At 44.8% G+C, this 25072-nt stretch overlaps 1 protein-coding gene across 2 annotated transcripts in view; it reads left to right on the top strand.

The window, feature by feature from the left end:
- LOC108936717 (F-box/WD repeat-containing protein 7-like) overlaps positions 1 to 25072 on the top strand; it is an 85816-nt gene that overhangs the window by 22068 nt on the left and 38676 nt on the right. For both annotated transcript variants that reach the window (XM_029250511.1, XM_029250510.1), the window contains one exon: positions 13798 to 14511. In XM_029250511.1, coding sequence (XP_029106344.1) covers positions 13867 to 14511 — 645 coding nt within the window. In that variant the 5' untranslated portion in view covers positions 13798 to 13866. The remainder of the gene's footprint in view (positions 1 to 13797; positions 14512 to 25072) is intronic.

Below are 25072 nucleotides of genomic sequence, written 5' to 3'. Positions count from 1 at the left end.
TGTGGGGTGCCATCATGGCACCATAGGTACAGTGGGGTGTTACATTTCATTTAGATTCTCTCCAAGTGCAGCTGATCTCAAATATAGGTGAAACTGGCAGTCCTTTTAGTGTGAAGAAGGTATAATGTCACACCTGCACTTGTTTAACTGTGTTTACTGTTTAACAGCTACTCGTGTAACCTCAGATACTGGGGCCTTTAGCCTGAGCATAACTAAAGTGGAAAAACAATGTATAATAACTTTAAGGGTACAGTATACATCAGTAGTTCCCAACTCTGTCCTTAGTATGTGCTTTATCCAAATTGAGCTCTGAATTCTACTTGACAGAGGTGACATTTCAATGTATTGTACAACTCAGATTTCAAAAGGAAAGCATTTGCTGTTTGTTGCTTTTACATTTTTAAAATTTTGTTCAACACAGCAATATAAACAGTTTAATTTTATCCATTAACAGTATTTCAGATGGTTTTTCCAACAGTTATGTAATTGTTTTTAGCTTTTTGAACAATTAACTAAGGGATTTAACAATCCAGGTTCAATTCTAATTAATACCACATGGAACTTAAATTAACAAGTACAAACACACTCCTGACAGTTCTGTTTGTCAGGAATTTGGGTTCATACGAGTTCTCTGCTATTGTTCAAAGCGGTTTGTGCAATACCTGAATGATGGCAAATTAGCAGCTCAGCTGGAATAAAAGGCAGCATCCACAGGGTTCCAGTTCTATTTCTCTTGTCATTTCTCACATGGACAATATATGGATGAATGTGTAAAGGTGCTGCTGGTTTGTGCTCTGACTTGTCCATGTTATCTGACACCTTCCTGTGGAAGCAGAACAGCTCAGACTGTGTCCAGTGCTTTCTAATTGCATCACTGCGGATCTTAGGTGCTGACCTTGTGCCTCGGGCCTTTAGGCCTGAAACAACTTGAGCCTTTCAGAAGCCACAGGCCTCAGTTAAAATGTTGGATGTCTAAATATTAGGTCATGAAGCTAGCAGCGAAAGTGGTGCTGCTCTGAATGTGGTGTCGTCCGGAGGGCGGATCGCTCGCTTTCCAGGAAGGGATGAGATGCATATGCAGGTCTCTGACGCTCCCTATGTACAAGGTAGGAGTGCAGGCTTTCATTCTGTCAGGGTTGCACCATGCAGTGATGGAATGCTGTACAAACACGAAGAAGACATTCCTTTTTGTAAGACTCCTACCTCTTGGGAAACAAAAATGGCTTGTGTAGTTAAAGAGCAGTTTTGAAACAAGACTCGAGTTGTATTTTTGTGAAGTAAAATCTGGTGTGTCTTTTCAAGCGAACACTGGAGAAACTGATATTTTGACATGATTGACTTGGGCTGCCCCCCCCCCATTTGAAAAGTCAAATACATAAAAGCTCTTTGAACCATTCTGCCAACAATAAGGAACATGAGTCATAGTAAGAAACTTGACAAATTGCGAAGGAGCCGAAGGGCGACTGAGGGCTCAGCAGGGCAGTAGAGGTGTGGTATGATGGGAACCTGTGGCAAGTTGCTGAAATGTCATGATAAGTAGAATATAGCACTGTTTTCTTCCCCCCTCGTTTTATCTCTTCACGTGTGGTATAAATTTTAGCGCCTGAAAGTCCTGTCTGTTGTGTTCAATAAAGTGACAGCCAAACGACAGAGTACTGAAATAGTAATACTCCCAGGGAAGAACAGAATGAAATACATTTGCCATCTTGCAATGTTTTGGATATAATTACTTTCTACGTACCCTGAAAGTTAATTTGTTTGCAAGATGACACATTTGTCAAAATTCAGCCCTATGCTTCTACCGCTAGATGTGCACCACTAATGCATAATGCATAAATTGTCCCCCTGTAGCAGTATAGCAGTAGCTATGGTGGTTCTCTGTGAGTTGGAATGCAGACAACTAGGATGCATAACTGTATATCGCTCTAGATTTTTAGCTGGTAGTAGTCATTTGTAGAGTTGCTACATAGCCTTAGTAAAGAACCAGATAAAAGGACAGGTTGGTCCTATTTTTTTAAGGTGCTTATCCAGTTGCTGCCAGACAGTACTCTCTACTGCAGTGGGGAAATTGATGCATTGTGGAGGTTGGAGTCTCAATTCACCAGACAAGACGTGACTTGCTTTTTGTGCTTGCATCTTCAGCATCTTCTTGTACTTGGTGTGTCCAGTCAGATGGGTTGGCACAGCTGAAAAATGTTGGAAAAATTTACAAGCTAGCTTTACAAATTTTACCAGTAGTCACGTTATTACCACTGCTGGGTGGTTTACTGATTTTATTAAAAACATTCAAATTGCTGTGGACGTATTTGCTTTTCTTGGTTTACTTTTATCTCCATGCTGTTTTGACATTGTGCTGTGCATAAAACAAAGAAAAATCCAAATGACTTAGTCTGCTCTTTACCCAAGTAATGATTTCTCATGAAGGGGAATGGCCCCTCCTGTACCACCTGATTAGTATTTGAGCTGTAGAAAAAAAAATGTGGTTTATCAGTAGTCCTCATGGTCATCTCATTGCCAGTAGTAGAGATCACCTCTCCATAAAGAAAGCTGGACTCACTGCAGCAGATGCAAAGCCTCAGCTGTAGTCCATATTGTTGCATGCTGCAAAGCTGTTTTACGTATAGCCTATTATGCAGCGAAATAATGGACGATGTGCCCTGGCACAAAGAACATCTTGTCCATGTTTTATGAAGGATGTTTTTAGTGTTTTGGATCGATGTGGACTCAGGAACCTGACATGGTGTAAGACAATACTCATAAATAATGAACAAAATCCTTGGACTTGTCTCTAGTTCCATGCTGAGGGGGAAAAAGGATGTATGGATTGAGGATTTGATTTTAGATGAGTTTTGTTTTCATTAGAGCTATATGAAGCAAATGTCTAATAGTTGGGTTGTCATACAGGGCTATATAAACCAGTTTTTGTGCTTCTGTGATATTGTGGAATGTCAAAGCACATGGCAGAGGTATCCATAAAACGAAGGTATTGTATGTATGCTATGAAGGTACTGTATGTATGTTCCTTGAGGTCTCTTGGAAGAGCATATTTTAAGATGTACATAAGACGGAAACGCAGACAGTGCTGGGTTTCCTGTGTCATATGCATTTCTTAGCAGCACGTTAGCTGCACTTGAAATCTTCAGTAGAGGTGAACTCAAGGACTGTTAGTGTCTTTGCAATCTTTGCACTTTAATGGGCTCTTGATGTTAACTGCAGAAAATTTTCCTGGCACATTTAATTGCCGGATTAGTGGTTGTATTCTCTTATAGAGGAGGGAGCATGAGGGCGAATGTGCAGTTGGTTTGAATGCCTTTGTTCAAGGGTCCTGCTGAGTCTGTGCTGTTCTGCAGGGTGAGGGGTCAAGGTGAGGATGCTTCTAGCTGCCCTTAGCAGGGAGGGGTTCTGTGAAGGTCCTGTTTCTGACATTGGGAAAGAGATTTGTCGTCTTGATGTGGAGACCTTTTTGCTTGCATTTCCTTGTGTTGTGGTTTGGACCTCCTTGAGCTTGCACAGCTCTAAAGGTGGTCCTTTTAAATGTTGGGAGGTTGGTCTTTAAGGCTTTTTTTTTTTTTTTTTTTTCCTTTTTTAAACAAGTGAAATGGATACATTTGGAGAGCATTAATCAGCTATGAACAGCATCCCTCTTTGCCTGTCGAACTGAAAGCAAATTGCCTAAGGAGCTGTCTTGTGGTCGACCATCCCCTTCCTGTTGTGGGCTTGGAGTGTCTGGACTCTGCTGACTCACTGCTTTCAGAAGCATGTACCGACTGCTCAGCCAGCTGAAGCACCACATCCATTCCAAGGAAGAGGATGTTGGACCCAGTTGTAAGGGGCTCCAGTTGTCCACACCTTACCTACTTGAGGGTAGCAGAAGGCAACCAAGCTGTTCTCCTTGAGAACTTATCCAAAGTGCTGCTAGAAACTAGATGGTTACCATGACAAATGTAGTACTTTTACAAATGCAGAATGCACAACAGCCTTTTTGTGACGGGAAGTGTGTATCGAGCTGTGTGGATGGGGTTTCAGCTGTCTGGCTTTCTGGAGGTAATGCTCTGCAGCTTTCTTTCCGGGGCTATTAATAGACGCCCTGTCAAGCTCCGTCTCACAGAACCTGGTGTAGCTTCCCTGAAGGCTGCTACTGTGACCCCTACTGTCCCCTCCCTAGAAGCTCTTCGGTTCCTCTAAGGTACCTTGTCCATGAGCCAGTGAGTGTCTGCAGTCAGTGGCCTGATGAGTGCAAAGCAGTGGTGAAGGTGTGACTACTTTCAGTGCTATGGTCAGTGTTTCTTTGCTGCAGACTGCAAACAGCCTGGGGCAGCCTCACTGTCTTAATTTTTTCTGCCTCTCACACATGCTTGTTTATCCACCAGTCATTAATTTCTTCCTATCGTTCTGTCTGTTCCTCATATCTAGGCTGTGGTAAATGGCAGGGTTTGTCATGTGTTTGTGTAGATTGACTTCATGGTTCCTTGGAACCCAGAGAGGCACTCATCTAGATAATGGAATGTAAATGACCAAATCAAAGCTGATTTTTCCAAACCTCTAGAAGATTTATTTCAAGTGCAGCGTCTGCTGGAGATAAGGATGGATGTGCAAGTTACTTTCCCCAGTGGTGCCTCTGCTTATTCTGTAAGACCCTGAGGTGGGATGCTGGCGGCTGGTGTCTCCCCCAGGATTGTGACAGTGATTCCGGGGCTGAGCATCATGCCAGTGTAGCTCACAGTCAGTGGTGACTGGAGGAGAGAGGGCGGAACACACAGGCAGTGCTGCTGCTCTCTCAGCGTGTGTGTGTGATTGCGAGCAGAGTGTGCAGCCGGATGGGGACGGGAGGTGTGTGGGGAAGCGGCTGGGCGACGTGTACCCCTCGCAGCGTTGGCGGTGGCTGAGGGGACTCTCTACGCGCAGCTCAGCAGACAGCAGCAGGTGTCTCGCCACGTATACCGGTCCCAGCTGAAAGATTTTAGTGGAATCCACCTGATTCGAGAACTGCGTCGTCCAGTGCATCAGTGGGGCAGAGAGGTGGGACCTCGCTCTCTACTCCTGCTTTTCAAGTCCCAACCCCCCCTTCGCCTGCAGACGCTCCGATGTGTGGCTGCAGCATCATCTCCTCCCTGATGAAGAGGCTGGGCCGCTCTGCCTGCTGCTCCCACCTGCCGTCCTGCGGCCACGCCTCCGAGCACCTGCAGTGCCTGGCAGCCAGCTGCCCCCCCCAACCATCCAAGGTAACGGTGGTAACGCTTTAGCCTGCCGAAGGAGTTTGAAGAGCAGTGAAGTGAGTTTCTCTACGCTACTGGATTATCTGACGAAGTGGGCTCATTTCAGAGCAGCTTTACTCAGGCGGGAGATGCACCCGGAACGGATGTTGCAATGTCTCTGGTGCCTGTTGTAGCTGGGTTGTGGTCGCCTTTCTTCCTTCAGCTCGTGTCATAAGGTTGCATTTCTTAGTGCTGTTTGGGTACTACTTCAAGTGTATGCAGGAAGTTCAGTGTTCTGAAATGACTGGTGAATCAGTGACACACCATGCTCTTCAGAAAATTGCTGTTTTGTATGCTTCATATGTCTCTAGGGTGTCTTCTGACAGATCAGCAAGTGATTGTGCAGTGTTTTTTTTTTTTTTTTTTTGGTCCCCTCTTCTTCCTTCCCCCCCCCTTCAATATTTAAAATAGATGAGTTCCCACCCTGCCCTGACACAGGGAGTTAACTTTATTAATAGACTTTTTTTTTGGAGTGCACTTCATTGTACACTTATAATGCTTGACTCTTCTTGGTAACTTTTTTTTTTTTGACTGTCACTTGTAGGTTCTGCCACTAAGTTCATTGATTTTAATTATGAACTCTCTTGCTCTTTATTGCTTCTTATTATATTGGCTTGACAGTAGTGTAGTGCTTGATTTATCTGCTCCATGCCTTGCAGTTGATAACTCAGCTGTGGAACAATGCTCCTCACCAGCTGCTTACTTTCTGCATTGTTCTATGAGGGACCCCATAAATCTTACATCATTGATAATGGGCTACTTTATAGAATGCTGCCGTATGAAGGGAGTCCGATCTGTCAGTCAAACACGGCTAAGGTTTTTTTTTCTGCTGCTGTCTCAGCCTGTATATCTGCTGTCAACTTCCAGCTCTCTCTGGTGGATTGTATAGTGTCCTTTTTTAATGGTTAAATCAACTCCTGGCTGTATGAAGTTAGGGGAGTTTTATTTATGAAGGGCTGGATGGGTGTACAAGCAGATCTGTGGTGTTTTTTGGGGGATTGTGCAGATTTCAATTTGTGATGGTAGTTGCCTTGTGGATTACAGGAAAAAGCTGAGCTCTGTTCACTTGCTCAATGCCCTGATGCCAGTGTGAGCATGCCCAGCCCTGACAAATGCAGTAGTTCTGGTCGGGGATCTCTGTGAGGCAGCATGCGGCAAGTTGTATGATACTTAATGTTGAGAAGCCGAGGTTGTGCGTTTGTACAGCATGTTCAGAGTTTTTCCATACCTTATTCAGGACTAGCCTGTTGATATGTCTCTGTTTTGAGTCCGTAAAGAAATGGGGACCAGGTATTCTGAATAACACTTGTCATCGTGTCACTTTTCACGAAAAGCTCCCCCCCGATAATAGTTGTACTGTACAAAGACCTGTTTGCATCGTTTAGTTATTCCTTCATTGTTCTCTTGTGCAGATTATTGAGGACATTAGCAGCTGGAGGTGTAGGTGGATGGCCTATTTGGACTTTGTTGGCAGTGTAATTCATAGAGGTCAGCTATTCATTTAGCAGCTTTACCTCACTTTTGGCAACTGCCTTTTAAGTTTGATTTATTCTCAAATGTGCTCTTCCTGTATGGACTATGTTTTAAAGTGCCATGGTAATTAAGGTCCTTAATGTGGCTTTTGAAACAGAGTTCAGCTGTTCTGCTACTTCTGCTTCTTGTACCCTTTTGTGCTGTTTCCCCATGCTTTGTAACTTTATGCTGAGGTTTCCTAAAGGTGCTGGTAAGCTTTTTTGGACCATGGATTAACACAGTAGACTTTGGACTTGTTTTATGCAATGGTAACTAGTGTGGTTGTTTGGGTTCCCAATGCGATATGCCAGACTTCTGGGGTTGAAGAAGCCCCTCCTTGGTTGCCTTTAGGAGTGCTACTGCTGGCATCCTCAACTTTCCTGCCCCATGTTACATTTGCATTTCTTTATTGAGCAGATGCTTTTCCCCAGAGTGACAACATACATTTTGAGAGAAAAATATGAGTGCATCACATCAACAGAAGGAGAGACATGAGTGCAAACACATGATTCTAGAGTACAGTCAGTTTGTTGCATTCCACCATATGAACCAGTATATATCACAAAAGTACCTGCATAAAGGTTTATCCATTATTGAACAATTTATAATCAGAAAATGATTAAACATTTACCTGTTTATTATCAACTTAGGAAATCAGGGTAAGTGAGCCTGAAAGACATGAGTTTTGAGACCCTTAAGTGTAGAGAGATTCAGCAGTTCTGAGCTGGAGAAGGTCAACCATGTCAGAGCCACAACCTTTGTGCTCTTGGTTTTGTATCTGGTACTGCGTATGGCAAACCCAACTCTGGACCACACCATTTTACCTTATTTAGTTCAAGTAAGAAGTAACACCTTGTATTTCACATCCAACATCTTTCTCCCTGAGAGAGAGGAGGAGGAGGAATGATGAGGACCATGGGTCTGTGTATGTGTGTCACTTGGATGTCAGGCTGCCCTCCCTCTACTTTTCTCTCCCTGAAAGCTGCTAGTTGGAAAGTTTGGCTGTCTTGCTATACATCTGGCCCCCTTTAATGTCCAGTTGAATGTTCCCTACCTCCAGGTCACAGCTGTGGTATTCATAGGTGTCTTCACATAAGGATGACTCACTTCAGCTAACATCACATATCCTCTTTGGCCAGTATAACAATCTACCTTTGTGTGATACTTTTGCAGAGTAACTTTTCACTTGTCACTGTTATTTATAGTACATTATTATTAGCCATTGTATTGTAAATGGTGGCTCTGAGGGTAATTGGGCACACTCCCCTTTATGGATAGGATGTAGTCTTCTATCTCATGCCATTATCTGTTTCAGAATTGCAAAATAAACTTGTAGGTATCCTAGTGACTGAGAATTCTCATTTATTAGTCTCATTTCCAGCACTTAATGTGGCAAATTTTTTTTTTCCCCTTTTTTTTTCTTTTTAATAAATCCATAATGACACTGCTTTCCTTTCTACCGGTCTTTCGAAGCACATGCAGGCTGATTTGACACCTTCCCGGCAAAACTATGTTGGCTAAGTGCAATGAGTTCCTTGATGATGGTGGTGCAGCAGAGCCTCTGTGGTTGCAGAGGTGCCACGACTATTTGGACTGCAGGTTTCTGAATATATTTTAATTCTCATTTACCACTGAAATGCCAGGTGAGTGGACTTACTAGCCAGCCGACTACTACAAAAGCAGATAGAGGGGGAGTGAAACCTGGCACACGCGTGCACTGCAGCTCTCTCCTGGAACTTGACAGTGGCAAGGTAGCACGTCTGCGAAGAGGGCTTCATTCTGCCTGACAAACTTAACCTACAAGTAACGGCAAAGCAACACACAAGTGTTCTACATGTGTACGAGATGCTGCAGGAGAGCTGGGAAGACAGGACACCACCTGTCCTCAACACACTGTTCACCAGATTCCCAACATGGATAAAAACTTGTTTTTCACAATTAGACTCGCTCTTTAAATTGGTACGGGGTACATTTGTCTTGTTTTTTTGTGGAGAACTGTTTATATAACCTTTTTCTCAGGAAGATCAGTATTCCATGTAATCATTTAGGTAGATGGAGTTAATAAATTCATGGAATAAATGTGTTATCAGTTTATCACAGAATTTCCTCAGCTAAAGGAGGAAAGTGGTTATTATTTAGGAAGCCAGATAACCAGAGCAGGTTGCTGTGGTTCACTCTCACAAAGCTGCTCTCATTTATCTTCCTGATGCATGTGTACATTCCAGGTCTGGTGGGATCTGTTGCTGATGGACTGCTCACCACATACAGTCAGTAGCTGTCTTGTAGCAGTCCTTGAAACCCCCCAACATCACTGCGAACTGTGGAAGACAAGGTGTCTTGGACATTTTAGCCCCGGAGCACTATAGCTACAGTATGTGTGAGGTTGCCCTGCTGTTTTTAAAGGAGCTTCTTCAGGGAAGCTCTCCTTGAGGAAGAACGCAGATACTGGTTCTGTGGAGTTTGGCACTCATCATGCTGGGCAGCGGCTGTCTTTATACTCTGCTGTCCCGTGTTATGGGGGAGCAAGGTGCACTATTCACAGTGATACTGGTATTGAGGAGGAATTTTGGTGTTTTCATTGACTTGTAAAGTTATGCGTTCGTATGATTTCAAATGCTGGACCTAAGATGAGAGCAGCTGATTTAAACCAAACTAGAGATGTCAGCAGTAATCTATAAGCCTTGCTGCGCAGCATGAAATGTTGATCTTGTGGCAGTTTTTCCTCCAAGAAGAAATACATAGTGATGTATACAGTAATGTATTTTTTCCCTTTTCTACTCTGATTCACGTTCAGGAATCTTTGCCTCTGTGCCTTGAGTGCTTGTGCCTTCATGTCCGACTGGTGCCTTTCTGCCACCGAAGTGGCGCCCTGTAATACTGTGGCACGGGACTGATCGCAGCTCCCATCCAGCGCTCCTCATCTCAGTGCTCGTCCAGAGGTCGCCTTTTCACTGCACCTTTCTTGCTGTTTAATCCATCCTTTACTGCGTAATTTCCTGTGTCCTACCCCCTCCTCTGTATCCTCTAGAACTTGTACAAATATCACTTTCTGTAGGAGTCTGACTGGTGCTGTGTTCCAGGGGCTGGAGGTGATGGAAGGGCCCAATGACCAGAACTTTAGCACTTTTCCACTCTGTTAAAGCAAGGAATTAATTACAAGGTGGAGGCCAGAGTTGAAATTACACCAATTTTAAATGTAATGATCTTTTAAAATGTTCAGTCAAGTTTACTGATCCCCTCCCAATATATATTTATTTTCATCAACTTAGATTTATTTGGTAACAAGAGGACTTGAAAGCAGCCTTAAATTACAGGAAACTACCAACACAAAGTACTTGAATGAATAATGACAGGGGCTCTGGCCACATTAATACACCAGTCAGCTTTAAACGGCTTATAACACATTATAAAATGTCAAATTAAATTACAGCACATCTTTTGGATAGTGATGTTAATCTTTCATTCAGACACCAACAGTTTTACTAGAAGTGTGGGTCACTTATGGCTCATGCAGCTTGACGTTCCTGTTTAGGGCCTTGAAACGACACACATTTTCTGTGCCAAACCTTTTCCTAAATTTAGAATGGCCAAGTTCACATGTGCTAAAGACACACTCTATGCCTGCAGTGGCAGAAACAAGCCGGTTGACAGCAGCCATGAATTCTGCCTCAATGACATTACTTCTAACAATTAAAAATTTAACAATTTGAAATGTTTTCAGGAAGAAAATTTTTGGTAAATTTTTTCATGTCATTAAAATGAACAGTTATGGCAAACACTCAAGATTTAAAGAAATGTAAAAATCCAATTAAAAATTAAATAAAATCCTGGTGGTGTGTGAGGCCCCCTGTGTGCAGAACTACATACAGCATTTATATTTATTTATTCAGCTGATGATTTTCTCCAAAGCAATTTACAATGTTAGCTGTAGGTAGATTATTTACCCATTTTTATACAACTGGGTAACTTTACCAGAGCAATTTAGGGTAAGTACTTTGCTCAAGGGTACTACACCCAGAGGTGAGATTCAAACCTGCAACCTTTTGGTCCAAAGGTAGCAGCTCTAACCATTACACTACCAGCTGTCCCAGCAGAGGGCCTTTAGCCCAGAACGGAAGAATTGCCTGCCGAGTCGTCGAGCAACTGGACCAGACTGACTTCCCACAAATGTTTGTTTTGTTTATGCTGCTGGTAGAAATGTAAACCTTTATCTTTAGTAGGTAATAGTAATAGTACTGGGATTTATTGTTGAGAGCTGTACTCTGTTACCTGCTGGCCTGCGATTGCGAAGCTCTGCTTTGAGATGCGATTTCTGTGTTTGATAGTATAGAATCAACTGGCCCGTTTTAGTCACCTCTTCATTCTACATAATTAAATTTAGTGACAGGTTTTGAAGCAGAATGGTGCAAACTGCCTGAAAAAGGATGGTCTTTGTTGAAATCTCCCTCTTGTGTTGTGCACAGTCGCACCAACCATTATGATGATCATGGCCAGAGAGAGGGGCAGCAGCTGGACATGGCAAACACTGTAATTAGTCCACTTCTGCAAGCTCTGGCACCTCTAAAATTCCATGATGAACTATAACGTTTTGCTATTGTCTGTGTTTTTTGGAGAAGAGAAGATAATGTTACCCGAAGACCACTGTGCTTCCTCAGGCTCTTGGCTGGCTGGAGTGCTTTGCTTACCAGCTTGTGACCAGGCCTTTCTTTCATTGAGACTAACAGGGATGCTGGAGGGTGTGTGCTGCTGCTGGGGAGCTCCCTTTTTTTTGTGTGTGAGTGAAGGTCATCGCCATTCTTGCTCATTATCTGTGATAAAAGAACATCTCTCGCCACACTTTCTGCTGCACCAGACCTTTGTCCTGTGGCCTGACATGTAACCTGAGCCAGTCCAGGATGAGCTGTCCTGCAAAAGCAGGGTCTTTGTGTGACCGCACTCACCTTTGCGATGCTGCCGCTGGTCCAGCACAGCTCATAATACACAAGGTACCCTGGGCAACGCAGCTCCCCCAGCGTTTTTCTGGTTTCTGTTTGCAGGGGAACCACATAACACACTCGGTCTGGGGCTCTGTGCAACCACAGTCTGGCAGTTGTCCACCTGAACTTCAGGAGACCACAGTGGTTCTCCTGGTCCTGTGTGTCCTACAGTACTGTCCTGCGCAGCAGCACCGCCGTCTCTGTTTCAGAGCCTTTTGACCCCTTGACTATATGGACAAGGTTCTGCTGCTGAGTAGGCTGAACCCCCCCATTGCACCAGCCAGAGGTGGTCTCTGGATTGCAGATGTTTGCTGACACTTTAAAGAAATTTTTCACTAAACTTTTTTCTGCCATGCCGTCTTTTTTTTAGTTATTGTTTTTGAAGTTTGTTTTAACCAAGTTCAGAACTCTTTAGCTTCTGTTTACTGAATCTAGCAGTGTTGATCAAGCAACCCTTGTTTGCGTGGCTTGACCCCCTGAGAAGTTTGTGGTACGCCTGAGATCTGAGGTTCCCTGTCCATCTGAGAGGCCTTTAAGGAATATCCAGGGTCACGTGGTAGTGTGTTGCAGGGCTTTTTGTGTGCGGTCAATGGCGGGTCCCTCGCCGACTTCACCCATGGCCACTCTGTCCAACCTGTTTGTCCTGCAGTACTGTGTTCCATAGCACCGCCGCTGTCTGTTTCACACCCCTCGACTGCTGTGTGCATTTGTGTGAGAGCGCCCTCTGTCATTGTTTTTGGTAACACAAAAAGCTCTGTTTCTGTTCCCTTTGGATTGAGGTCACTGATAAAGCCTTCATTCTGCCCTCTTTGCTTTGGGTGTGCTGGCACCAGGTGGAGAAAGCTGCTCTGTAGGACTCTGCACATGCCAGTGAGGAGCAGGCTGTCTACTCGCTTCTCAAATGCATCCTGAGAATTCGTAATGAAATTCCTTTTCTTTAATGGACCATTAATGTTATAGTGCCCAGTTGACCTTCACTTACCTCCGACAGGTGCTGAGTCTCCCAGTGTTCCTCTGCTCTTGTTCATCCATAATGAGCTGAGGCCTGTAAGTTACTGGCAGTGCTACAACTGGTATTTGTACTTGCTGTCATGGTTTGATGCAGCTTGTCTTGTGCCTTCCAGTCTCGCATTCACATTCAGATGTGAAAATGGGTTTTATTAGATTTATTACTCTGTCCCTTTCTTTGCCGTTGGTGTGTAAATGTACGTCAATACTGTGTAGCTCTGGACCCATGTACAGCTGCCCCGACAGTGTGTATGCGTGAGTGAAATGTCTATTTGTGACAGGTTGGGCGCCTGTTTTCTGCCCCTCATTCCAGTGAGCACACGAGCACCAGCTGCGGTGCTCTGTCCCATTCGGCTGCTTTTATTCATTTAGCGTCCCTGCAGAATGACAGACGGCCTCTGTGGGACAGTCACACAGGGGTAGGTCATTGTTTCGCAGTACTTCTCACTGGTTCATTGGATCCAGCCTGCACTGCATTGCCCTGTAAGGATTGGTGAGGTCTCTTACCGAGTGTGCAGTGCATTGTTTTCACTTAGTGTGCAGGGGTGCTCTTGTTGTTCACTGTGGGGCCAGTATCATTTTATATGATTAACTTGTAGTCTGTTTTGTCAGTTCACTCTCCACTGCAAGGTATGTGTATTGTGGAGTTGATGATTTGTCTTTATTTTTCTGCACTGATGGACATGAGCTACATCATGTTACCGTTTCTACTCCGTCATTTTGGATATAACGTTTAGTTTGCACCCTCTCGTGGTGAGTTCTGAGCATAACAGCATCCTATACCAACACCTTCTATAGCAACTCATTGACCTCCAGTGTTTGCTGCTGCCACCGCTGGATCCTTTTCATTGCACGTATGTTCATGTATTTATTTTACTACACACACGGCAGAACTGAAATACGGTTTGCCACTGGTTGGGGCCCCATTTTTGTGGTGAGCTCTAACTGTGAAGTGGGTCCTGGAGTTGTCCCGTGATTTACGGTGAAAATTGCTTCAGTGAATGCATGATGAATTAATTAGTTTTTCTTTCTATGTCTCCTTGCAGAATGCCAAGGCTTTCCCCTCCTCAGACAGTCTAGCCAAGGTGCAGGAGGTAGCAAGCTGGCTTTTGGAGATGAACCAGGATCTGCTGTCGGGGGGCAGCAGGCGGCGGCGGCCAGGGGGCTCCGCACGAGGTAACACCTCCTCGGCACGGGTTACCCACGAGACGGGCGAAGACGGCGAGGAGGAAGAGCACATGGATCGGGTGGTGGAAGAGGAGCAGCAGCAGCTGCAGGGTGGAGCCGAGGCTGAGGGGCCCTGGGGCCCTACAGAGAGTGGCAGTGGAAGCAGTAGTAGTAGCAATGGGCAGGAAGCAGCTGATCAGGAGAATGAGGAGCATGAGGAAAGCCAGGTGAACGGTGAGGATAGTTGTAGGAAGGGGGCCCACTGGATGTGGTCCCAGGAGCCAGAGCAGCAAGGGGAGAGAGGAGATGAAAACAGTGGCTGTCAGGCTGCCCAGGACCAGTCAGGGGATGACTGTCGGTGCCGTAGACACGAGGAGGAGGACGAGGAGGAGATGGATCAGGACAGCGACGACTTTGAGCATTCAGAGGACAGTGGCCATGAGGAAGAGGAGGAGGAGGAGGAGGAGGAGGAGGAAGAACGGGACATTCGGCTGCACTCCTCCACACTCAGGAACAATGTTTTGGACCCAAATGACAATGTGGACATGTCTCTGGAGCAGCACAGAGTCCGGTCCTCACTTCTCAAGACCAAGGTAAGCATCCCGGGGTTGTTGGTTAAGGTTAGGTTTGATTGACTGGTTGCCTCTATATCTGTGCAATGTGGGAGACGTTTGTGTTAGGAAAAATACCAGGATTTGGCTGGTGAGCCTATGAGATGCTCCTCTTTCCTGTGCATCTTGTGTGACCCTGAGGTCCCATCCTTTGTCTTTCACCAAGCTTTAGAGTCTGTTTCAGAACAGCCCCCCCAAGCCTGCACATGTGGTCCAGCTGTGGTGGAGTTTTAATGCATGTCCTCCTCTGTGACAGTTGTTTGCCTGCTTGTCTGTCTCTGTCTTTCAACTTTTCTCTGTCCACATCAGCTTCATGGTACTTGCAGACATTGTGAGGGATGCTTAGCTAGTGGCAGCATCTGTTTGTTTGGATCCTGCTAAAAGTTGTTGCTGGTAATCAGCTTAATGTTGTGTATTTTCAGAAGTTGTTTACAAAGTTTCTTTCTTCTGCATCTTCTCCTTAACATGTTAAGAAGTGTAGCTCTTCCTGCTGCAGCTTGAGAATAAGGCAGGATTCCCAGAGGTGGACAGGTGGGGAGGCAATGTGCTGAGTACTGGGGGTGGTGCTGGCTGGGGGTTCAAAGGGGTGGGCTTCACTTCACATTCTGCCTCCAAGCCTATTGTAGGAAGCTGGGTTAAGAGTAGACCTACAGTTGTTCACAGACCGAGTTAAGGTACACTTGTAAGTATGTGACAGCAGGTGGCGTAGTGGTTAGAACTGTGGCTTTGCAATCAAAGATTGCACCTCCTGCTGTGGTACCGGTGATGAAGGCTGTATAAGTGGGTAAATCTTTAAGTAGCTTGAATCCAAGTTGCTCCAGAGAAGAGTTTTTCAGATATATTAATAATAATAATGCTACAGTGGCTTTATACTCCCTGGGGCAGTTAACGCCGTACCCTCGGACCTCTTCCAAAGTGGTCTACTCTGTGTCTGACTTAATAAAACTTGATTTCTGGATATCACGTTTTCAGATTTTCAGGCTTTTTTTTTTTTTTTTTAACATAAGTACTGTGGTGCAGATGGACTTGAATCGATACGTCTGCTGTATTAAGCAGGTTCGAAGTTTGTGGTTTTAGTCTTATTTTTGGAAATGGTTTGACCTGGCAGTGCTAAAGAGCAGCATAACTTTAATTAGTGTACAAAATCTTTTCCACATGGAAGCACAGATTTTCAGCTTTAGTTTACTAAAAATATTTAAATTTGGAAAAAATCCGGTGGGATTCTTCCATTAAGGCAACAGTATACAATTGTTTAAGAAGTCTTTCAACGTAATTACTGCAGCCTAATGAAAGAATTAATTGGAAAGGGTGTTATGGTGCTAAATCTCCTGAGGTTCCAGTGAGCTCCACATCTGTTTGAAAAGCTGAATTACACCAAATTTGTTTCCCCATATGCCTCCAGTTAGACTGGCAGTGTCAATGTATAGTCCTCTGGGGTAGCAGGGACCTCAGTGCTGGACTCTTCTGTAAAAGTAGGCTGCTCGTATACCAATGGAACCCTCCTGCAGCGCACTTGGATCTTTCACCCTCACGGGTTCCTTCAGTGCTTTACCAAAAGCTATTAGGGACAGCCACTGGGTTGAGGGTTGAACTCTGCTGGAAACGGTCATCGCTGTGGCCTTCCAAATTGAAAAGGTCAGTCCTATTGAATACACATGAGAAATATTTCCCTTGTTTTAGTGGGCAGTGACCATAAGGGGGCGCAGCTATCTCACACGGTTCCCTAGTCCACATTTACTGCAGCAGTGGTGCTGTTTGTCTTTGGCAGGAGCCTTCCTGTTAATAATCACTGCTCCTCTTTATCAGACCGCTGTTTGTTCTGCGTCCTTGGTTCTTTCGATAGGATGGTGATTCCTCTAGCTCAGGTTTGTGAGAACAGTTTGTCCTTGCAGGGCCGCGCCCACCCCTCAACCATCACTGTTCAGCACATTCCCGGTGGCTGGCAGAGTGACTCACTCGCTTTATTGTGCTGCTAATCCATCTCTTTTGAAAGACATCTGAAGAACAAGTATATGCACACACTTCATCAGAGGGTGGAGTTTTTACATGTGTGAACCAGTTCACACACACATGCACATGTTGTGGTGCTACGGAGTTGTCAGAGTCTATCCCGTTTTCAGGTTTTCTCTGATCAACCTGATCTGAGTTTGTGGGCATATGGAGGAGCAGCATTTAAAGAGTGAAAGGCATCTTAACTCTCCAGGTATGAATGAGTGCAGCAGGAGGAGCACTGCTTCTTGCAGCAATTCCCCACTGTTGCTATGGCAACACCTATATCGTGGCACATGCAGAGTTCAGGGCCGAGCAAGCCAACTAGTGTAGAATTGTTATATTTACACTGCTGAACTTGGTCCCACACAGGAGGACACCAGGCATGCCTGCCACTCGGGTCATCCTACAGCGAGCAGATGTGTCGTTATCCGTGATGCAGAGTGGATGAGTTATTGTCCCAGGACATTCACGTTTTCAGTTTTTTCGTTTTTCATCATCTATTTCGCAGCAGTGTTCAAGCTTTGGGGGCTGCTCCTCTGTGTCTGTGCAGCTTCAGAGCAGCTCTTGGTCTGTTGGGGTAAAAGATTAACTCCTACCAGTCATTTCAGTGTGATGGGTGTAGAGACTTCAGCAGAGCAGAGTGCAGCAGCGTGGAATTTGGGCTTTAACTGACCAGCGTGTCTGGACTGTAGTCTTGTGTGTGTGTGTGTGTGTGTGTGTGTGTGTGTGTCTGTGTCCCAGTATCATGGGAGATTAATGCTACATCTCAGCTTTGAAAGGGGGCTTGGCTGATCTTGCAGTGGGATGATGTTGAGGACAGTTATATGTGACAGTTTTCTCGGCTGTCGTGCTGAAAACTGTAGCGGCGTGTATTTCTCAGCTGCTCCGAGCTCTCCACATCTTCACAGGTAGAGATGAACTTGATGGCCTTCCTCTGTGTTTCTGGCTATTTAAACTCAGCATAACAGCGGGGGCACCCCCAGCTCACTTGGCCCTGAGGTTCAGTATAAGGGAATTGCGGTGTATGAACTTATTTACATAAAATGTGATTTTGCAGTTACTCCAAAACACTCAACTCTTGGACTCAAGACCCCCTAAAAATATTCTTATTCATGGAAAGGTTTATGCGTCTGGGAAAAGTTTCTCAGACTCTTAACACTTTCACAGTTTAGCCGTACAGTTTAGTCCATTAATAAATTCTGGATGGGGATGATGAGCTGTGCCGCTCCACAGCTGTGAATGGATTTAGACATGCGGCCCCCGGCAGCCCATCAGTCTGCCCCGCCTGTTAATGACAGTTTGCTGAGCTTCACATTCGGTCTCCTCTCAGTGACTGACAGAATGACTTGGGGGACCTTAACGGTTTTGCTGGTCCTCCCTCCCTCCCGGACTCGATATTCACACGTAAAGCCTCTTAGGGCCATTTTGTCGGCACTGCTAGCAAACCTGCTAAGCTTCTTTGCTGGCACCCAGATGGCCCACTTTTTATCATCTCAGGTGAGGGAAATGAACACAGCCGCTTCACCGGGAGGCAATTAAATACCCTCCATACTTAGTCTCCCAGTGGGCCCTGGGGCTGTTTATCTCTGACAGCTGGAGCAGCGGCTTAGAAAGTGGTGGTATTGGGGAAACGTGTGGTTGTCAGGTGGTACTTGGAGAACATTGACTAGTTTGATGCAGGAGTTGGATGCCAGACTTTCCATTGCTGCCATGGTCATCCTCGGGGTCTCTGTCCCCAGTTAGTCCTAATGTTAGCACTCGGATGTGGATGTTCCTTAGCAATCCATCTGTGAACTTGGTTGTAGACTTCAGCTAGTAGAATGACTCTTCAATAGACACAGGAGCAGCACTTCAAGTAGCAAAGTTATTTTTATCCAGGGGATATTTGGTTTCCTGGAGGTTTTTGGATTATATTAAAGCTTTTTTTTTTTTTTAATTATTAACAATCAAAACCTAGTTTCACAAGCACAGGGTGACCTGTTACTTGTCTTTCAGCCTAGTCGAGGTCTGGCTGTTTCCATGCGGTACTGCTGAAGAGTTGGTCCTTTTCAATGCCAAACTCCACTGTGGTACTAGGAACTGTTACATGCTGCACAGGGCTTGAGCTTGTGCAGTTTGGGTGGGCAATGAGCCCGTCTCTTCAGGGGGGGAAACAAAAACTTGATGTGTCCACGTTGGCAGAGCCCAGTCCCAATTGGTTGCTGTGCTCCAAGATGACCCCCCACCCCAGTGTGGGAAGGCTGTATCATGGCATGTACTGAGCAGCTTGCATGGACAGGCGTGGCCCGCTGGCATGCACAGGGGCATTTCGAACAGGACGTCAGCTGGAGCAGCAGCAGGAACTTGGAAGGGCTAGTCGGAGTGCCGCCACATTCCCAGTACAGTCGGTGTCTGCGTGTGAAGCGTCCAGGATGCTATATTAAACCCCCGTCAGTGTCCTGCGTTCTCGTCCTGTTCTGGGATATCACTGGCTAGCACACCATTCCCTTCCACCGAAACCCGTCCTTCCCTTGGCCAGCCAGTGGAGACAGATGCCCAAGGTGGCCGTCCCCGTGCAGGCCGAGGCCACGGAGCCGGGCATTGAGCCTCTCCCCCAGGCCAACCTCCTCCGCTTCTTCAGCATCAGCGTCGTGGCCCAGGGGCTGACATTCCGCTGCGGACGGGTGAGTTGACCGGACAGCAAGGCGGCACCTCCATTTCAGTAACAGCCAGCTTGACATGTCCAGTATCCACAGCTTTCATGATTGCAGACCCCACCCTATAAGTTGTAGGGATGCTATGTTTTTGTCTGCTGCCTGGTGTTTTTTTTCCCCCTTGTACATTTTCCTTAATTTCTCAGGGCTTTATGTTAATGTGCTGTCAAGGCTACTTTATCAAAACAGCCTTTTTTCTGTTTTCCTTTAGAACTGGATTTGCTGTATTTCAAAATACATTGAGATCCTGTTTAATTGGTGATTTGAACCTTACTCAGATAAACTAGTGTTTTTAGCTTAACTTGGAATCACATTTAAACTACTAAACTTGCAAGGCTGCTAATAGCATACTTGCGCATGCTAATGGTCACAGCAATTGATCTGTGGATGTAGTTGCTGGGAGCGTTCATTATTCACCTTGATCATTTATGGAGCCGCTGTATGAAGTACGACTGAATTAGATTTTCCCAGATTGCTGGACAGTATTCTGAGCCAAAGGCCAGGTGCACAGTACAGTCACACTTGTACATTTTGGTGGAAGTACACTATTGAATGATAACCAATTTTTATAAAGAGTTCAGTAATAATATATACTCTTCCGAGACCCATTTACTTTGGAATCGATGTTTTCCTTAGCTGCTTGTTTGCTTCCTTTTGCTGGGGCAACTTTATATGCAGACACTTACTGAGGTTCCATACACTGTGTTGTATTGCAGGCAGCTGCCTGTGGAGTGGGGGTTTCAAGATCTTAGCACTGACCGTAAAAAGACAGGCTTCTACACCCCTATTTATAGTACTCACTGAGAAGGACAATTTTTATATTGTTTCATTAGTTTTTGGTGATAGTATTTTGTATGTATTCAATTATTGACTACATCTTTGTTGAAGTGCAGTGGCTATTTACTGAATTTGTGTGTTGAGCACTGTGTACACATTTTTAATTTGCCATAATCCCACTAATATGCCTTTCGTAGAGAGTCAAATACAAGATATGCCTGCATTTTAATTGTGCTGTAAGGATTGCTTGTGGAATAAAGGAGAGAAGAGAGAGTTTCTGAAGTATAAAGTAGAGTAGTAGTACAAGATGATCTTTAAAGAAGCCTGGAACCACTTTCCCGAGTCTTCGTGCTGAGAACTTGCCTGTCCTACTCTGACACATGCTGTGATGGCAGAACCATGGCACGCCCCCTTGTGTTGAAGCTGGTTGTGGTGGTGGAGTATAGGACTGCTGCTGTGCTCTGCATGGTGACCTTCCTGACCAAGGAATGTGTTCTGCAGGCTCTGACGGAGGAGTGACTGACCTTTGGATTATCTCGATTCTTTGAGCTTCTGGGTGTAATTGATGTCACTCAATACAGAAACTGTATTAAGGATTACGACCAGGAAGGCATGTAATCCTGCACTTCTTGAAGTCTAGATGCTCCTTCCTGCGTGTTGTAAGACCAAAACATTTAGTGCTAAAAGTGTCGTGACACGTGAAATCTCAGGTTTGTTTTCAGAGTATCTATTTGTAACGTCAGCGTTTTACACACAGGAAGTAAGCTTTCCTGAACCTTGTCACGGTGTACAAAATGGCTTTATTGCCTTTTAAGAATGTGCAGCTGGAACCTGTTCACCTTAATTGTGAAATTCCATCATGTGCACTAAGAAGACTATGCTTGGACTCTAACCACAGTTGGTTTTTATGAAAGAAATAGCTGAAATTGTTGAATGATTGAATTGCTAGAGACCTTTGTCCTTTTTTGTTCTGGGGGGGCTTTGAGAATTTAGTTCTTATATGTCCCTTTAATGATTTAATTTTGGCCATTAAGTTCAGCATTGTATTGCTAAATATACAGACACTTGCCCCTTTATTTTATATACTGGGGGAACCCTGTTTTGCTTTTTGAGCATCATACATTCAAGGTAGAGTATGTATTCCTTAGGGTTTTTGGCCCATGCTGGCTTGACAGCTTCACACAGATTTGTAAATTTATTTATTTTTGGGTGACACATTTTGCCAACTTTTTCTTCCTCTACTGGAAAAAAAGCTTTTTTGGGTTGAGAGGTGGGGACTGTTTGCCATTGCAGTAAAGGTACTGCCATTTTTGTGGAAACATCCTGACATGTGCTTTGTGAGATTGCATATGCTCCTGCCAGAAGAACCATCCTGAGAAAAGCTATAGTGACTGTGAACAGATGCACCAGATCAGCCACAATGTCTTGGTACTTTGTGGCATTCAAACAGTGTTCAGTTAGTACCAAACAGTCTTCTGCTGCTGTAGCCCACCCATTTCAAGGTTCAAATTGTACGCTCAGAGCCTTTCTGCACAGCACTATGGTTCTGTGCTGTTTGGCACTTGAGCTTCCTGTCAGCTTTCATGAGTCTGGACATTGTGCTCTGACCATTTCACTGACAAGGTGTTTGACCACAATTGCGGCTCTGAATGGATTATCTATAAACTCAGCACTCTAGTGTGCAAAAATCCTAGGGATGTGGCTGTTTCTGATATCTTGGATCAACTACGTGTGATAGCAGCGATGATATCACACTCAAATTAGTAGGTAAAATGGGCCAGTAGGAAAAACATGGTTGGGGCTCACACCTTGTAGCCTGAATGCTAAAGGTTTGAATCCCTGCAGATTATCACCCTTGATTAAGGTACGTACCCTGAATTGACATAGTAAAAGTACTCTGCTGTATAAATTGGTAAATTACTGTAAAGTTGATTATCTAAGATTGAAGTTAGTTTTGGACAATGATGTCAGCTGCATAATGGTTCATTTCTAAAGTAATTAATATATTCTGTCTGTAGTCTTCCAACAAGCCTGAGCATTAAAAAGCAGGACTTGACATCTGTTTGTATTGACATCTTGTGGAAGAGACACTTCCCTTGTTCTCAGGCTGGAGAAAACATGTTAGTGTTTCCCCTATATCCTGCTAAGGATAAAACTATGTTTTTCAGGCATCCTGACATACCATCGGTTAATCTTATCTGGGCCAGTCCAACAGAACTATGTCACAACCACCCTCTGCCAGCTGCTGGAAAGAGCCATGATTCTACCCTCAGATCTGCTGAAGTGTTCATTACTGAAAACCTTATGGTGTTTTGGTTGTATAGAGAGGTTATTGAAAACCTGCTGTATACAGATACACTGGGCTTCTCGTGTATGTGTGTGGGTGTGAATGTGAGAGAAATATCAGAAGTTCTACATTTCAGATCTTCCGTCCAACCACTGTAAGTTACCAATTCCCTGAATTGTCTTTCTCCTCCTGTAATTTGTTGTTGGGTTTTTCCAGGTTGTTTCCCCACCGGTTAGTGCACTGTACTTTTGCCACAAGGTTGACCTCCTGCAACAGCCAGTGAGCTTGTGCAAAGAAAGACTGGGTTAAATGAAGGGTTGAAAAATGCAAACCTCTGAGGGATCTGTTTGTAACTTCATCGCAAGTTGCAGTTACTTTGGTAAATAAAACTTTTAAATCTTTTGTTATGTACTTTTAGCTGATGAGGAGAAACTTCACTACTTTTAGGACTGAGTGCTGGATGCTGCAGACTAGGGCGAGTGCTTCCCTGGCCCAGTGGACACAAGACAGCTGATCACTACGCTGTGGTGTGGACTTTATGGGGAAGCAGTGTCCTTAGCTCATTGCTTTCTGTGTTCTCGCTTTCAGACACACTGCTCATCCTTCTGCCAGCAGGTTAGTGCTGAAAGGAGACCAATGGGTAACCAGTAAATGTGGTGGCAGGCCTTCTAAATGCTGTCTTACCCATAGGGATGTCCTGAGCACACAGGAATAGTTCCTCATAGGGACAGTCCCAGCTGCTCTCCAGCCCCAAATGCCACAGAGGGGGGTATGTGCCAACCGCTATTCTGAGCTGGTTTCATTCCTAGCGGATCAGTGCCAGCAGCCCAGCTAAGCAGTGCCTTTCCCCTGGAAGAGAGTGACATGGCTATAATGTGGCCCTCCTCTTTCTTTGACATTGTACTGTTTCCCTTACCTTTGGTGTAAACCTTTTGGGGAAAAAATGTCTCATTTCATTCACTGAATTTAGATTGGCACATTAACCCTCTATAACCTACTTAAAATCACCATGAGGTGCATCATGTAAATTCATTTGTAGTGTGTGCATGTGCGGTGTACTTGTATTCACCTACACCTGTTGGTTAAGGTTTGTGCTTAATTTGGAGAATTGTTGAAGCGCATAGTATGGTGCACAAGGCGGGGGCGAATCCAGCCTAGGTGTGGTGTCCACTGGCCCAAGAGCAGCATGGCATTTGGACAGCTGGCTGAGCAGTCTGTCCACCTGGTGTACCTCAGAGTCAGATTGGAGGAGTTGGAGCACATTCTATCCTGTGACCAGGAGGCCATTGGGTTTACTGTTTGCTCCCCTGTTTCTACAAGCTCAATTTGAGTTGTATATTGTGTCAAAGTGGCAAGCCAATAAAAAGGTGTGTTTTGCAATGGAACTACAGGTTATGGTTGGGAATTCTGAAACTCTCATTCCCACTCAGAGCGATTCTCTGTAAGTAGCTTGCTTTTTTAAAAAAAATTTATATCAAGACCCCCAACTTGTCACTTGCATGGCTGCTTGAGGTGACAAATGCATGAAGTCCCACTGGGTGGAAAGTAGTGTTAGGTTCAGGGTACACATGTGTTTCTCCACATGTGGCAAAAAGGTGCTGACCATGTATGAAGTGGCAGCATGTAACTGGGGAGCAGACCATGTAGTGCCTGCCTGACACATGGACCAGCCATTGTGGAAATTTCCAGAATATTACAAAATGCTGCTGCAGCAGTAAACTATCAGCAATATTTTTATCATAATTATGTTCCAGTGACATTTCTTTTTTCCCTTTGGGCATCATGTTTCTGGTCTGAGATGCACCTGTTTACATGTATTAATTTAGCAGAGTCTTTCCTCTACAGTCCAGTACCAAAGTGCATCAACAACAAAAGCTTGTAGATACAGACACATGACTGTCAGCACAGTGCCACCAGAATTGATAGGAAATACAGAGGTGACAGTTGGTGTAATCCAAGTTTATGGAGCTGTCACAAGATCAGGATAGAAGTGGGTCTGGAAAAGATGGGTCTTGAGACTTCTTGAATGTTGAAAGTTTTAGCAGCTCTGAGGAAACTAGTTACAAAACATTGCAGCCAAAACCAAGAATCTATGGACTTCACATTTTGGACCTTTTTGGACCACTAAGCATCTAGAAGTGGAGGAGGACAGTGCTCCTACTGGGCTACAAGGAATGATCAAGCCCTGGCGATATCAGGGAGCAGATCCTTTGACCATCTTGTCAGACATAACCAGAGATTACATTTACGTTTATCTATTTAGCAGCTCAGGGCGTAGGGCCCCGTATGGGACAAGCGGTTCTGAAAATGTGTGTGTGTGTGTGTGTGTGTGTGTGTGTGTGTATTTAGCAGCTACAGGAAGCAAGTAGAGAAGGATAAGGAACAAAGACACATGGGAACTCTCTTGCAGGTTCCACTTGCACTTTGGTGTTCTGGACCAGCTGGACATGCACTGCCTCAAATAATCTGAGACTTCAGTGGAAAAGGAGTTGGTCAATGGGCCTAACTTCGGAGACGCTGCTGCGTGTGCTGTTGACGCGTTTTTCTTCACTCGATTTTCTTGAGAGCACAATAATGTATCCACTTCAGCTCTAAATTGGATCTGATTGTTCCTCTTCTCAAGCAGTAATTTTTAATTAAGGCTTGGAAGGACTGTGATGTTTAAATTCTACCAATCGCCCCCCACCTCCCTGACATGTGCCACTCAGGAAGAGAGAGAGCGCTGTTGCAATCAGCACATCTCCAGTGTGATGTGACTCATTATGCGCTTGACCCGCCGTTAAACCTGCAAACT

This window comes from Scleropages formosus, chromosome 3 (genome assembly GCF_900964775.1).
Source record: "Scleropages formosus chromosome 3, fSclFor1.1, whole genome shotgun sequence".
In the NCBI taxonomy this organism is placed as follows: domain Eukaryota; kingdom Metazoa; phylum Chordata; class Actinopteri; order Osteoglossiformes; family Osteoglossidae; genus Scleropages; species Scleropages formosus.
This window is presented reverse-complemented; position numbering and strand designations above follow the sequence as displayed.